General features: G+C 40.6%; 1 protein-coding gene across 2 annotated transcripts; it reads right to left on the reverse strand.

The window, feature by feature from the left end:
* Positions 1 to 6,033: 6,033 nt before the first annotated feature.
* acat1 (acetyl-CoA acetyltransferase 1) lies at positions 6,034 to 13,207 on the reverse strand. Of its 2 annotated transcripts, none has more exons than XM_051937725.1 (12): positions 13,067 to 13,207; positions 11,574 to 11,621; positions 11,371 to 11,488; positions 10,248 to 10,343; positions 9,866 to 9,966; positions 9,518 to 9,661; positions 9,262 to 9,412; positions 9,073 to 9,168; positions 8,453 to 8,566; positions 7,983 to 8,047; positions 7,253 to 7,410; positions 6,034 to 6,457 (listed from the first exon to the last, which is right to left on the reverse strand). In XM_051937725.1, the coding sequence occupies exons 1-12, from the start codon at positions 13,115 to 13,117 to the stop codon at positions 6,337 to 6,339; spliced, it is 1,263 nt and encodes a 420-aa protein (XP_051793685.1). In that variant the 5' UTR covers positions 13,118 to 13,207; the 3' UTR covers positions 6,034 to 6,336. The 2 variants fall into 2 exon arrangements, with proteins under 2 accessions (XP_051793685.1, XP_051793686.1); XM_051937726.1 differs by lacking the exon at positions 13,067 to 13,207 and adding an exon at positions 12,360 to 12,489.
* Positions 13,208 to 14,079: the final 872 nt, after the last annotated feature.

Genomic DNA, 14,079 nt, shown 5'->3' on the forward strand with positions numbered 1-14,079 from the left:
TGAGTAAGTTCGCTGGCAGGAAAAATAGGGGGGAAAAAAAAGACAAGTTTTAGCCTAAGTGATTGACTTACATAATGTTCTACTAAGTGACGTCACCCTACCTCTTTAAAAAGACTGCCTTTAACCTTTAGATGCATAAGTGGGTGAAAAATGACAATGAAAAACAATGAAAAGCTGTTGTCATTTCATATTGCAGGTATTCCTCAAAAACATGCTTTTGATATCATTCTATTAAAATTCTCAAGTTACCTTTTATACTTTTTAAGAAATTAAGATATATGCATTACTACCCCAAGCTTCTAGCCTAGCCGCGCTACACCCATGTTTACGACGGCACAAGGGTCTAGGGAAGCTCGACAGGGAGGGAGGCGGGCTAAAAGGTTGTCTATCAAATCCCTCTGCAGCAATTGGGCAGAGCCCTAGAGATAGTTAGAGTTGCGACACTCCCATAGGGTGCCGTTGTACGCTTTCTTCCAGTCTACTTCCGGGTTGTGGAGGCTTGTTTAGTTCCAAGCACCGCTTCGACAGTGATAGCCACTGTTCATTTGCACTGCAGGTCGTTGAGAATATGTGGAGGTAAGTTGATGAAATGCCTACCTCTTTTGAATTGTCAACTGCCTATATTTTATCAGAGGCTCTTTATGATGCATATGCTGAGCTTTATTTGTATTTGCGCAGCGTAACTATATATATTTTTTATCTTGGTAGACGACCGAATTTCTGCTACTTGTTTTAGCTCGACTCTGCTGTTAGCTGTGAAGTTATCTCCAGGGATATATTGACGGATTAATTGTTGATAAGTTGCTACCTCTTTTTAATTTTAATGTCTTTATATTATATCAGAAGCCCTTTGTGGTGCATACATTTGTCTGTATTTGTGAATATTGGCAGATGACCGACTTTCAGGCATTGCCATGTGCTTGTTAGCTCTTCTTTGAAAGCTACCTAGCTACATCGCTACCTCTTTTTAATTGTCAAGACTACGTCCTTTATATGAGACCCTTTATGATGCATAAACTTATACTTGTAAGTATTTAAAAAATATATTTATTAATATCTATCGTATCTATCTATCCTCCAGTATCCCGAGAGCCCTCACTGAAGACACGAAGACCCTCATTGTTTCTCCCATTGTCAATAAAACATACTATTTCATTCATCAAAGCATAATGAGTTGTTATTCTTGAATATATATTTTGTGTATGTCTTAAAATGGTTAGAGTGAGTCAACTCCTGCCTCATCAGAAGTGGCTGGACACTATCTGCTGAATGTTGTTACTCTGCTTTTCAATAACTCCCAGACTACGGGTAAGTGAATCAGAGAAATATAGACATTGTCTGGAAATACAATAATCCAGCTGGGCAAAACTTAACATCTTCAATCATCTTACATTTCTGTGTAAAAGTCGATTTTCCATGCTAACACGAATGTGAAACATTGCCTCCAAAACCCCAAAAGTGTCTTTAATATGTCACCTTACGGCTCAAAATGTAAAACTGACATTTACATACATACTCCAATGAATTAATAATCAAACAAGTACTTGGAGGTGTGATTTTATTCCTTTTTTACCATGAAATCGCCGCTCTCAGTCCCATAGAAGGAAATGACAGCGCTGCCTGTTTGGAACTATTCAGGCTTACATGAACCACGTGACCGCCCCGCTGCGAGAGCATGAGTGTCGCAACTCTTACTATCTCTAGGGCTCTGCAATTGGGTAGGTATACAACCAATCAATGCAACGAATAGGCTGACGTAGTTCCTAGACCACCGGCGGATTGTGGCTAAGTCCCATTAGCTTCCCAACCAGCGGAGCCGCGGAGCCAACTGGTGTATTAAGGATTTGCCATATCCCGTCGGCATAAGTCCCAATACGTCTTTCTTCTCAATGAAACACTTAAGTGCCGTCCTTTGTTTATCTTTCAAGTTGAATTTTAGCTTCAAATCTTTAAGGGCTGTGGCCAAAGCCAAGTCGAAAGATAACTGTTTATTGTGCGCTGGTTGTTTCTGTCAGAATCGTCACGCCTCTGTCGTCACTTCGTTACGCCCGCCTTCTGACTCTACACTTCATGGTGATTGGTCCGGCCAGTTTTAGGAGAATCCAGCCTCGAGCCTTATGGAGGGTAACTGGACCCACCCTGGCAGAGAATTAAATTCGTTGCCGTGGGTTGTCTAGCGCGGCTAGTCTACCAAGCTTCCACAAGTGGGTAAAAAATGACCCCCATGAATTTCCAATAGAATCTCATGGAAGCCTGTGATTCTTATCAGTTGTGACTGTGAAGAATGTACTTGCTGTGGTCCACACACACTATGTCAGAAGTGTCACCAATTAGGAAGATTATTTTACACAGCAGTGCCTGATACATCTAAGTATTATCGACATTTTTTAACTCAGAAAAAATATGATGTCACCAAACTGATATTTTTCAACATACTTGCATATTCGTGACTTTTGTGTGAAACGATGTGTTATTATTATGTATCATCAAATTAGCCTACTTTATAATTAGATAACACTACCGAGCTAAGTAAGCTAGCTAACATGACTCTATGTATTGACTGTATCTGTATGCGTGCATTATTTATTTAGCTACAGATTGATTGATAGGTTTGCCCGTCATTCAACACATTCTGTTCCTCATCTAGAGAGTCATGGCCGCTAGGTGTACAAGAGAAATGATCATCCAAATGCTGGATGATGGAGAGGCAGTTATGGGGTTGGACTCAGAATCTGACATCTCAGATAATGAGGACCCAGATTATCGTCCAGCTGGAGGTGTCGGTGGTCCACCTCAGAATCCAACTTTACTACGTGAACAGGGTCAGTCAGCCACAGAAGATTCCTCTGATAAGTCATCTAGGAGAATGAAGTCCAAGGCATGTTCAACATAATCAGTTGTAATTATCTCCCACCCAAAGCAGAACACCAAGCCATAACATCCTGAGAAGTAGGTCAGGGCCTGCACCAGGCATTACCACCACCGTCTCACCAAACCATGCTTTGGAACTCTTTATCACTGATAATATCATACAAAAGGTGATGAAGTACAGAGACTTGGAGGGACGGAGAGCAGCAACAGCAGGAGGAAAAGAGTGGAAAAATATGCTTCTAATGCTGTTCTGTCTAATATTCTTTTTGAATTATCAAAATGTTCAAAATCTGTCACAAAGTGATAAATAAACATATTTCAAACATGAACTCATTCACGTGTGGACCAAAATGTAATTCAAACAATAATACAAATGATTACTCCCAACCAAAATGGCATAAAGACACATTGATTCTTATACAGATCATTTTTGACCCACTTATGGAAGAGTGTAGAGTCTGATCACTGGAGCATCTAAGGGTTAAGAGAAGTGTAAATAATAGTGACTGGGCAAGAAAAAACTAACTTTTGCATTTATTATCCACATAAAATAGTAAAAACATGGCATTTCATTAAAAAAAAAACATAACCACTCCTTAATTTTTTACATAAAGAAGCCCTCAAACGTGACGTATGAATGCTGGAGGTTGCTGGAGTTCAACAGCAATGTAAATAGCAGTCAGCTGGTTGTCTACCTGCAACACCTTGAAGGGCCATTTCATTTCTGACAACACTGGACTTTAACCCCCACATCACGCAATTTACTGGTGGCATAAAAAGTTAAATGTTTATAACACATTATATGAGTGGAAAACAGAAACTATGCCTGCATATAAACATAATTATCTTGTATTGGCATATAAATACACTGTATGTCATAAATCACATATTAAATGTTCAGATATTGCCTACAAATGCCAACACAAAATTTTTGACAGTCCAGTTTTAAGAATCTGGTTTCAGTACATTCGCCTGTGAAACTAAATCATGAATTTACTTTTAACACTAAAAATAAATGGAATACGTCCAACCTACTCAGGTGACTGTAGAAAATTAAAAAGGCATCTCAAACACATGAGGGATAAACGTATGGTTTTTGTAATTCAGATTCTGATTCAGAAAAAAACTTTGCTTGTTCCCATGGGGCAATTAAGAGGCACATATAGTACGCAGTGCAACAATGACACAAGAAATTGAGTACAAAATAAAGAAATGAAAGATAAAGTAGCGTAAAATAAACAAATATGAATGCAAAGTGGCAACGAGGAGGGTAGGTTCACATTAAAGTCCAGGTTTTATGGAGTTATGTACACTACTGTTCAAATGTTTGGTGTCATCCAGGCAATTTCATGTTTTCCATGAAAGCTCACACTTTTATTCATGTGCTAACATAATTGCACAGGAGTTTTCTAATCATCAGTTAGCCTTTCAACACCATTAGCTAACACAATGTAGCATTAGAACACAGGAGTGATGGTTGCTGGAAATGTTCCTCTGTACTCCTATGTAGATATTCCATTAAAAATCATCCGTTTCCAGCTAGAATAGTCATTTACCACATTAACAATGTCTAGACTGTATTTCTAATTAACTGCATGAAATCGTCATTGAGAAAAACTGCTTTTCTTTCAAAAATAAGGACATTGCTAAGTGACCCCAAACTTTTGAACAATAGTGTATGGATAACGATTGTGTTTGTGTGTGTGTGTGTGCGCGCTATGGGCTATGAGTTGATCAGAGCATTCCTTTCTGAACATGCAGCCCAACTCCTGGTACAGGCTCTTGTAATATCATGCATTGATTACTGTAACTCCTTACCTGCAGGCCTCCCTTCATGCACGGTCAAACCTCTGCAGATGTTCCAGAATGCAGCAGCACGTCTGGTTTGCAACCAGCCAAAAACAGCACGTCACCCTGCTGCTAAATCGCTTCACTGACTTCCAGTTGCCAGTTCAAAACTCTGATACTTGCATTAAAAACTCGAATGAAAACGGCTCCCTCCTACCTGAACAGGTCTACACTCCCTTTCACTCACTATGCTCGGTCAACAAAAGGCCCCCAATCCAACCACCACAGCAGGGCCGGTCGATAGCTGGACTTCTCTGATCTGTTACCAAACTGTTTGATCATAGAGTCTCTGCCTTAAGTCAGCTGGGATAGACTCAAGCTCCCTGCAATCCCAATGACGATTAAGTTTTGTATAGATAATAGATGAATGGATGGAATTGCAGTCATCTGTGTAGAGAATGAAGAGTCGTGGAGAGAGGACACAGCCCTGAGGACAGCCAGTAGAGGTGTGTTGGAGATCAGAAAAGGTGTTATTGACCCACACACTGATCTGTGTTTTAAAAAGTCCTGTAACCACAGAATGATGTGGTCATCCAGCTGCAAGTGAGAGGAAAATTTGTTTTGTAATCCAGGATGTGACGCTGGAGGGATTTGAATGTCAAGAACTCAGCAAACAGGAGCCTAGCTGAAGTGTTAGGGCAAACAGGAGAGGGTCAGTCTGTGAGTAGTTACTCCAGTAATGTGTTGTTATACAATTCTCTTCATAGCCTTCATCAGGTGAGAGCCACAGGTCTGAAGTCCTTCAGTACTTTATCATTTAAGAAGAGTACAACCAGTGAACTAATCCATTAATTCCCAAATATCAAGATTGAAAATAAGCACACTACCAGTCAAAAGTTAGGACACATTCTCATTCAGTGGTTATTTTCTACATTGTAGATTAATACTGAAGACATCAAAAGTCTAAAAGAATACATATGGAATTATGTTGTAAACAAAAAAGTGTTAATTTTCAGTATTAATCTACAATGTAGAAAATAATACAAATAAATCAGAAACACTGAATAAGAAGGTGTGTCCAAACTGTTGACTGGTAGTGTATGATACTTGCAATTACCAACATATTAAAGGCAATTTGAGCATCACCAACTTTAGGTCTGGCTCCATTGCCTATGGCCATACCAGCAGCTCAACATAAATAGGAAACTTGCATCCTCTAGTGGCTAATTTGCAAACTACATACCAACCCATGAAAAACTAATATCCTCAATGAGGTAATAAACATGCCTGAATATAATGTGTATACACCATACCATTCTATTGTAATTCAACTCTTTACTCATTAACCTGTAGGCAAAACAGACCAATAAACTATTATTGCTTCAATAAAAACTATTTATTCAATCATTATAAACCAGAGTTAAATATTAATTCATTTTTTGCACAAAACATGTCAAACAAAGGAGTGCCTTGAACATTGGAGTCATGATGCCATGAGAGTCGAGTCCTACTCTGCTGTTGATTAAGGCCGATGGCATTAGAGTTGTAACAGATTCGGCATTCTTCACAGAAAATGGTAACATACAGATGTCTTGGAACATCTGGAACCAGCAGCAAGTCGTCACACAGTTTAACAAAGAGTGTATAAGGTAAAGGGAGAGCTCCGGTCAGGACTTCTTACAGCTTCTCGATCAGAATGGAGGAAGCTCCACCGCCTCCATTGCAGATGCCTGCCAGCCCGAACTGACCTGATTTCAGGTTGTGCACCATGTGACCCACAATTCTTGCCCCAGACATCCTGACAAAGGAAAGAGAAATAAAGCATAGTATTTTTATATTATAACTTTCTGGTTTAAAACTTGACTGTTGACTGCAGAGTAAAATGCAGAACTGATTAATACATTCTGACAGTGTCTGCAGTTTTGTTTGGAACAAATAAATCGCAAAATATGATACAGAAGTTGACTTTCATGGCTGATATGTGGTTGTGATTAGAGCAGTGAAGGAGACTGAGTGAGAGTCATGTGTGGTATGTTTAGAACCACTTCATCATGAACAGCACAGGGTTTTTATGATTAACTACTAAATACTCTATCTATAATTACTTCCATTTTCTCTCAGTCCTCCCAGTCTGTGAATGTGTCCTGAAGCTCCTACTGCTGTTTTACTTTTCTCTGTATAACAGCACTTAAAGGAAGGTTAGCTGAAACAAATGCTGCACCTTAATAGAAATAAAAAAGCAGGAATGTGTGCAAAATAAACAAACAAAAGACAAAACACTTATTTGAAAGGTTAAAGCAAGTAATAGTTGCAATAGTTAAGTATCTGCCAAACTTGTGAGTCTCTTTGAAAGTGATTAAAGGTCCAAGATGTCATAGGAAAGTTCTGAATATGGATTAGCGGATATACATGATCGTTCTGGTGCCTGCTTTATTGGACTGATGAAAAAAAAATCATCCATTTCTGCATCACAGAAGCTAAACGGGAGATATTTATAGAAAGCAGGACACACCTCATTAGTCAACTCCGCTCATCTCCATCTGGGAAAAGGTAAATGCAAGTATTTTTGTTCTCTTCCCTTCAGCCTTCTTACCCAATGGGATGTCCCAGTGACACAGCTCCTCCGTTGACATTGACCTTAGCAGGGTCAATACCCAGCATCTTGATGTTGGCCAGCACGACCACGCTGAACGCCTCGTTGATCTCCCACATGGCGATATCCTCCTTCTTCAGCCCTGCTGCATCCAGCACCTGGCAGACACACAGAAGTAGTGTTCCCACATGACAACAGTAGTGTGGAGCAGACAGAGCAAAGTAATTCTCACTCCTTTGAACTCTAAAATTAAAACTTTTAATACACACCACACTGTACCTCGCTTATAAAATCTATGATCTATGGACTCTATGCAGGGCCGGCCGCTGGCATGGACACTCTATGCCATTGTTTATAGCCACATCCACTAGAGGGGGCCACACCACAATAAGTGTGTGATTCGCATTTTGTCCCTGTCTTTATTCCAATAAAACATAAATCTGTTAATGCTGTTAATCATGTGCATGTGTGTTTTAACCCAACTACAAGCTGTGCACGTGATTTGGTAGTTGCACTGTGCATGTTTTGGGGCCACAAAAAAATCTTGCTTAGGGCCACCAAAGTCCTAGGGCCGGCCCTGACTCTATGGTTTCATTTTATGCATCTTTGACCTAAATAACTACAAATACATACTAGATAATAGTAAAAACAACAATTCCATTACCTCGTGGCATGACCAACTTGAAAGGTATAACAACACAGAAGGACTAAATGGCACCCTCATACCCACCTTCGGTACAGCGAATGCAGGAGCAATGGGGAAATCAATGGGGGCAACAGCAGCATCAGCAAAAGCTGTGTGAACAAAATATAGCACATCAGTCTTGCAACTTATCAAAAACTACAACAACTGAATATCAAGTTTACAAAATGTACTGTTAACAGGAAATAAGCAAAAAAGTACTTGTTCATTTTCCTCACTGTTGCCCACTGCTTGCTGACATATTGGTGTCAGACTGAAATGTGTTTCTAGCTATGAAATGTTCTCCAGCTTAGAACAGCACTGACAACTTTATTTTTTCCTATTTACATATTATCTTCAGATTTTTGGACAGGAGTCCTTTAAACATGTCCTGTGTTGTTGACTACCTGATGCACTAAAAATACAACTTAACCAACAGGCCTCCTAATGCTTTTAATTAGCAAACCAAAGCAGAAGTACTGCGAGTACAGTGTCTGTGTGTGTATGAGAAAGCTTACAGACAATCCTGGCCAGTGGAGTTGCGTTGAGTCTCTTTGCAGCATCTGCTGTCATCAACACAAGAGCAGCAGCTCCATCGTTCAGTGTGCTGGCATTGGCTGCCGTCACCGTGCCTGATGGACAAGTAACCAATCAAAACAGAGCGTAGATTTAACACAAAATAAGGTGGTGAACAAAGACAAAACTGTCATGATTATTCTGATGTATTTAACACCAGAATATTTGTGTTTTTATTCTGACCTTATATGACCTAAACCCTGAAGTGAAAAGGGTGGCCATTAGTGAGTAAAAATGGGACGACAAGCTATAACTTTCGCCTATATAAAGATGTAAAGACTATATTTACTCTGCCAAGGAGGCGGAACTTCAGCATTGTTATGTGACAAATAAGAAATTATGCAAATGCAAAACAAGTGTAATTAACATCTTTATGCACACTGTATAATCCTCTGTGTAAATGCGTCATTAAACTCAGTTTTAAATGCAACAGGACAGAAAGTTAGACTTTTTAACTTCTTGTGAAAACATCGGACATAGGACTGTTCTCATCTGTTCTCTTCTAATGCATCATATTAGACACAAAGTGGCTCAGTGTTTCTCTTCAACTCATCACAATTACCATTGTCTTTCTGGAACACAGCCCTCAGCTTAGGGACCTTGCTGAAGTCGACCCGCCTCCATTCCTCATCCTCAGACACGACCACATCAGGCTTTCCTACAAACATCACACCAACATCAGATATGAGGTGCTTTGTAAATCACCGCGGTCATCAGCCAAGAGAAAGACGACGCCGTTGTCTTCTTGTACCTCTCTGGGGAATGCTAACTGGGACAATCTCTTTGGCCAGCACGCCAGACTCGTATGCTGCTTTGCTGCGGCTGTATGAACCGATGGCGTAGGCGTCCTGCTCCTCTCTGGTGATCTTACTGTTCTTGGCTGTGTTCTCTGCACAGTTGCCCTGTTTGAGGCAGAGACAAAAACAAAAGTACTGTGACGCTGCAAAACAAGATAAGCTGCAGATTTTTACCATCAAAGCAACACTTGACACAACGTTCATATTTACCATGTGAAATTTGTTGTAGACATCGGTGAGTCCATCCTTGACGATGAGGTCTTCCATCCTCACCCCTCCATAGGTGGGGGTCTCTCTGTTCATCACATACGGGACATTGGACATGCTCTCCATGCCTCCTGCCACCATCACATCCTAAAGTCACACACACAGAGCTACACTTACTCCTCTTCTAATGCCTGTAGTCCCTGTGGTTTATGTATACCAGCAAGGTAAAGTCTGGAACAGTTTATTATAAACAGAGCTTGTTTTCGGTCACAATAATCCTGCATTATCTCATCTGCTACCAATGTGACAGCAGGAGATGCAACATGTGAGAAGAAAGTGCACCAATGCTACCTGGTGTCCACACATGAGACTCTGGGCTGCCATCATGATGGACTTCATTCCAGATGCACAGACTTTGTTGATGGTTGTTGCTGGCGTGCCGAGAGTCAAACCTGAAGACCAAACAAAGACATAATCACATTTGCAAAAATAGATGAAATAAAGCATCTCTTCACCCGCCTACAGGTATGCTTGCAAGTAGATTTAACACTGGTCTGATTTATGCATTGTTGGATTCATTTTTGACCTCCCTGTAAACAGAGTTCTGCTTTGAAACTGGGAATGCCTGTTGTCATAGCGGGCAAGACGCTTTGCCAAGAAAGCACAGGTTAATCAATATTTTAGTGTTTGTCCGGAATTTGAATGTGGGTAAAATGTAACAGCATGAACATACCGGCTCCAAGCAAGGCCTGTCTTGTAGGAGCCTGTCCTTCTCCTGCCTGAAGCACGTTCCCCATGTAGACTTCCTTCACCTCTTCAGGAGCAATTCCTAAAGACAAGAAATATTTAGTCAACTCTATGAATATACAAACGGATCTTTTGTTTTATGCAGCAATCTGTTCAGTCATGTACTACTGAGACAACAGGAAAACTCCTTTTCTGTATAAGCGTAGCCGTGTTTGCACACTTCACCTGTTGATGATGACATAAGTTCAAAATACAGGAAAATATATGTTCACCTATTAGTTTTTAAAAAAGAAGGTATAAGTACTATTATTAGAAGAGATAAATGACCAATATCTAGTACAATTTGCACAAAAAAGGTGACAATCCCAAAGGTAGAATAAAACAAACTGCAACTCAAAACTTTGCTGAAATGCCTTTGTTTATTGAAGTTTAATTAGAAAATAACTTTGTAACATTTATCCTTCAGTGCTGTTGCAACTTAAACAAATAAGAGTCGCTGAGAGACTGAAACTGGGCCTGTTTGTCTGACACGCTAAACAAATAAGTCCATTGAGATTTGCAAATAATAAATTTAACCTTTTATTAAAGAAAAACATAACGTGCACAAAGTTATAATCAAAGTAATCAAAGAAAAATTGCAAAAATAGCGGTCAACAAAAAATTTGGCGACTCAACTCACCCCCTCTCAAACAAAGAAAAAAAAAAATCAAGACAGGTGAACATATTTGCTTAATTATCCCCGCCCATACGCAGGTGACCCCTTATCAACGCATTTAACACAATCACAAAACAATATCACAAACAAACAAACAATTAATATACCTTTTAACCTTACAAATCAAACAATTCATTTATGGCTCTTACAAGTGCTGATAGGCTATTACTTGTGAAGTATAACCAATCAAAGTGCCATACTTTGACTACAGTGGTGAGCTGCACTAGAGCCAAAGTAGGGCATTTTTAGCTAAATCAACTTTTTCAGGAATCAGTTGGAAAAAAAGCGATACCAATAATCAGAAAATGCTGCATATCAGATCTGCTAATCTCCCAGGCCTATACTTGATCTTCCTTTAGAGGTGAACACTTGGAAGCGAGATGTCTGAACATACCTGCTTTGTCTATAGCTCCCTTAATGGCAATGGAGCCCAGTTTGGTGGCTGGAACTGCTGCCAGGCTGCCTTTGAAAGAGCCCATTGGAGTGCGGACTGCGCTGACAATGACGACTTCCTGAAACAATGAATAAAACTCTGCATGTTAGTGTGCTATCCAATCATTTGACTGTGATGATACGGAGCTCAGCTGGAGCACTTACATTGAGTGAAGGGCGAGATGTGTAGGTTCTTGAGAAGTACTTGTGAGCCTGCAATGACAGGACAATAATTATTCAATATTTCATACATAAATGTGAAAATTCCACATATTTCACAGCTGAGGTAGTGCTTGAACCTACCTCAGCTGTGTTTCTGGGTCCAACAACAAGCCTTTTCATCAAATCAAGTCTACTGTTCAGAGCGAACTTCTCTGATATAATGATTAAACAGCTAAATCAAAGCTGTAGATGAAGCTCTCATCATTAACAAAAACGTATTTACACATACTAAAAATACAGGAAGATACCATCAGCTACCTGACTGCATAGCGAATAGATCAGGGGTCGGCAACCTTTAACACTCAAAGAGCCATTTCGACCCGTTTCCCACAGAAAAGAAAACACCGGGAGCCGCAAAATCCTTTTGGCATTTAAAATGAAGACAACACTGCATATATCGCTTTTTTTTTACTTCTATGCCCTTGTTAATCAGTCGTGATTAATTAATTACAAAGCCTCTAATTAGATTCATTTTTTAAATTGTGTCCTTCCACTAATATTTATCTTACCTGGTTAATGTCATTTTTGCTCCTGGACCTCAAATGTTACATAATGTTAGCTGGAAATCAATATTTTGCGAATGTCTATTTGACTTGTAAAATCTATTTATCTATTTATCTTAAGCTAATAACTTTTCTCCGGTAAGTCGCTGCCCTGTTTTCCAAGACGTCACTCCTCTGACTCTCTGACCTGCTGCCGTGTTCTTGCGTGTAACGTGTATTACCCTACCATGAGTACTTTTGACTCAAAGACAAGACGTGTCTTTCTTGGAGTGGAGCTTTAATATACAGGCTTGCCATTCTTGAGTACAAAATGACGTGAAACTACAGGCGTTGCTTCTCCATCTCCTCCGCATCAACCTTGCGCTCTCATGTCCCAGCCAGGGGAAAACCCCAGCAGCACATCCGGTGAAGTGACACGTCAAAATAAGAGCGGTAATTTCACAATAAAACTCTATATTAAAATGCATTGAAACGCGCCTGAAAGGCAGAACAATTTATTTTCCAAAGTTACAGGGAGCCACAACAGAGGGCTGAAAGAGCCGCGGGTTGCCGACCCCTGGAATAGCGAATAGCAATTTAAACTAGGTGTTGACAATACTGTTTTTAGCTGTTAAACCTTTTCGTTAGCTAGGTGCTGCTGCTGCTGCTGGCAGCCCCTCAAATGATACGTCGACAAGCGAACTTTGCTGTTACTCGTTGGGGAAAAACGTAGGCAGTGATACGGAACTGTTTGACTAGTGCACCTGATGTATTTACGGGCTGTTTCCACATTACTTTGACCAAGGACGCTCCACGACACAACCATGTTAGCAGAGCTGCTTCAGGATAACTAGAGCCTTGTGCTGCCAGACTGCTGTGGAAATTAACATTCCTGTGCAACAATATGGCATAACAGACAAACCCACACTCATTATCCTATACACAGCCACTTACCAGACGTTTACACATCCGAGCGTTCATATTTAAAAGTCCACTGGATGACATTTTGTGCCAGGAGATAGGAGAAAGACTGGCAGCCGCTTCACCTTCAGCAGCGGAGGGATAAACGCATTAGCCAATCACAGTGAGGGGTGTATGACATGACGTCACATGTGCTAGGCATGATGGTTGTTGTAGTTTTATCGATAAAACAGCATCACTGGTTTGGTTCCATGCAGTACCCACCTGGATATGTCAGCAGTACAGTGAAATCTTTTTACTCCGCCAAGGATGCGGATTATGTGATGATCTGGGTCTGTCTGTCTGTGTGTCTGTCAGAAACATAACTCAAAAACGGACATACAGATTTGAATGAAATTTTCAGAGGTCAGAAATGACACTAGGATCACTTCATTAGATTTTGGCAGTGATGCAGTTTATAATCAGGATCCACGGATTTGTTAAAGATTTCTGGATCATTGTGAGATGGAGGTAGCCCAGCCACGCTAGACAACCCACGGAACGAATTTAATTCTCTGCCAGGGTGGGTCTAGTTACCCTCCATAAGGCTCGAGGCTGGATGCTCCTAAAACTGGCCGGACCAATCACCATGAAGTGTAGAGTCAGAAGGCGGGCGTAACTAAGTGACGACAGAGGCGCGACGATTCTGACAGAAACAACCGGCGCACAATAAACAGTTATCTTTCGACTCGGCTTTGGCCACAGCCCTTAAAGATTTGAAGCTAAAATTCAACTTGAAAGATAAACAAAGGACGGCACTGAAGTGTTTCATTGAGAAGAAAGCCGTATTTGGACTTATGCCGACAGGATATGGCAAATCCTTAATATACCAGTTGGCTCCGCTGGTTGGGAAGCTAATGGGACTTAGCAACAATCCGGCGGTGCTCTAGCAACTACGTCAGCCTATTCATTGCGCTGATTGGTTGTATACCTACCCAGTTGCTGCAGAGTGATTTGAAAGACAACCTTTTAGCCCGCCTCCCTCCCTGTCGAGCGGCCCTCGACCC

This window comes from Acanthochromis polyacanthus, chromosome 17 (genome assembly GCF_021347895.1).
Source record: "Acanthochromis polyacanthus isolate Apoly-LR-REF ecotype Palm Island chromosome 17, KAUST_Apoly_ChrSc, whole genome shotgun sequence".
Lineage (NCBI taxonomy): Eukaryota > Metazoa > Chordata > Actinopteri > Pomacentridae > Acanthochromis > Acanthochromis polyacanthus.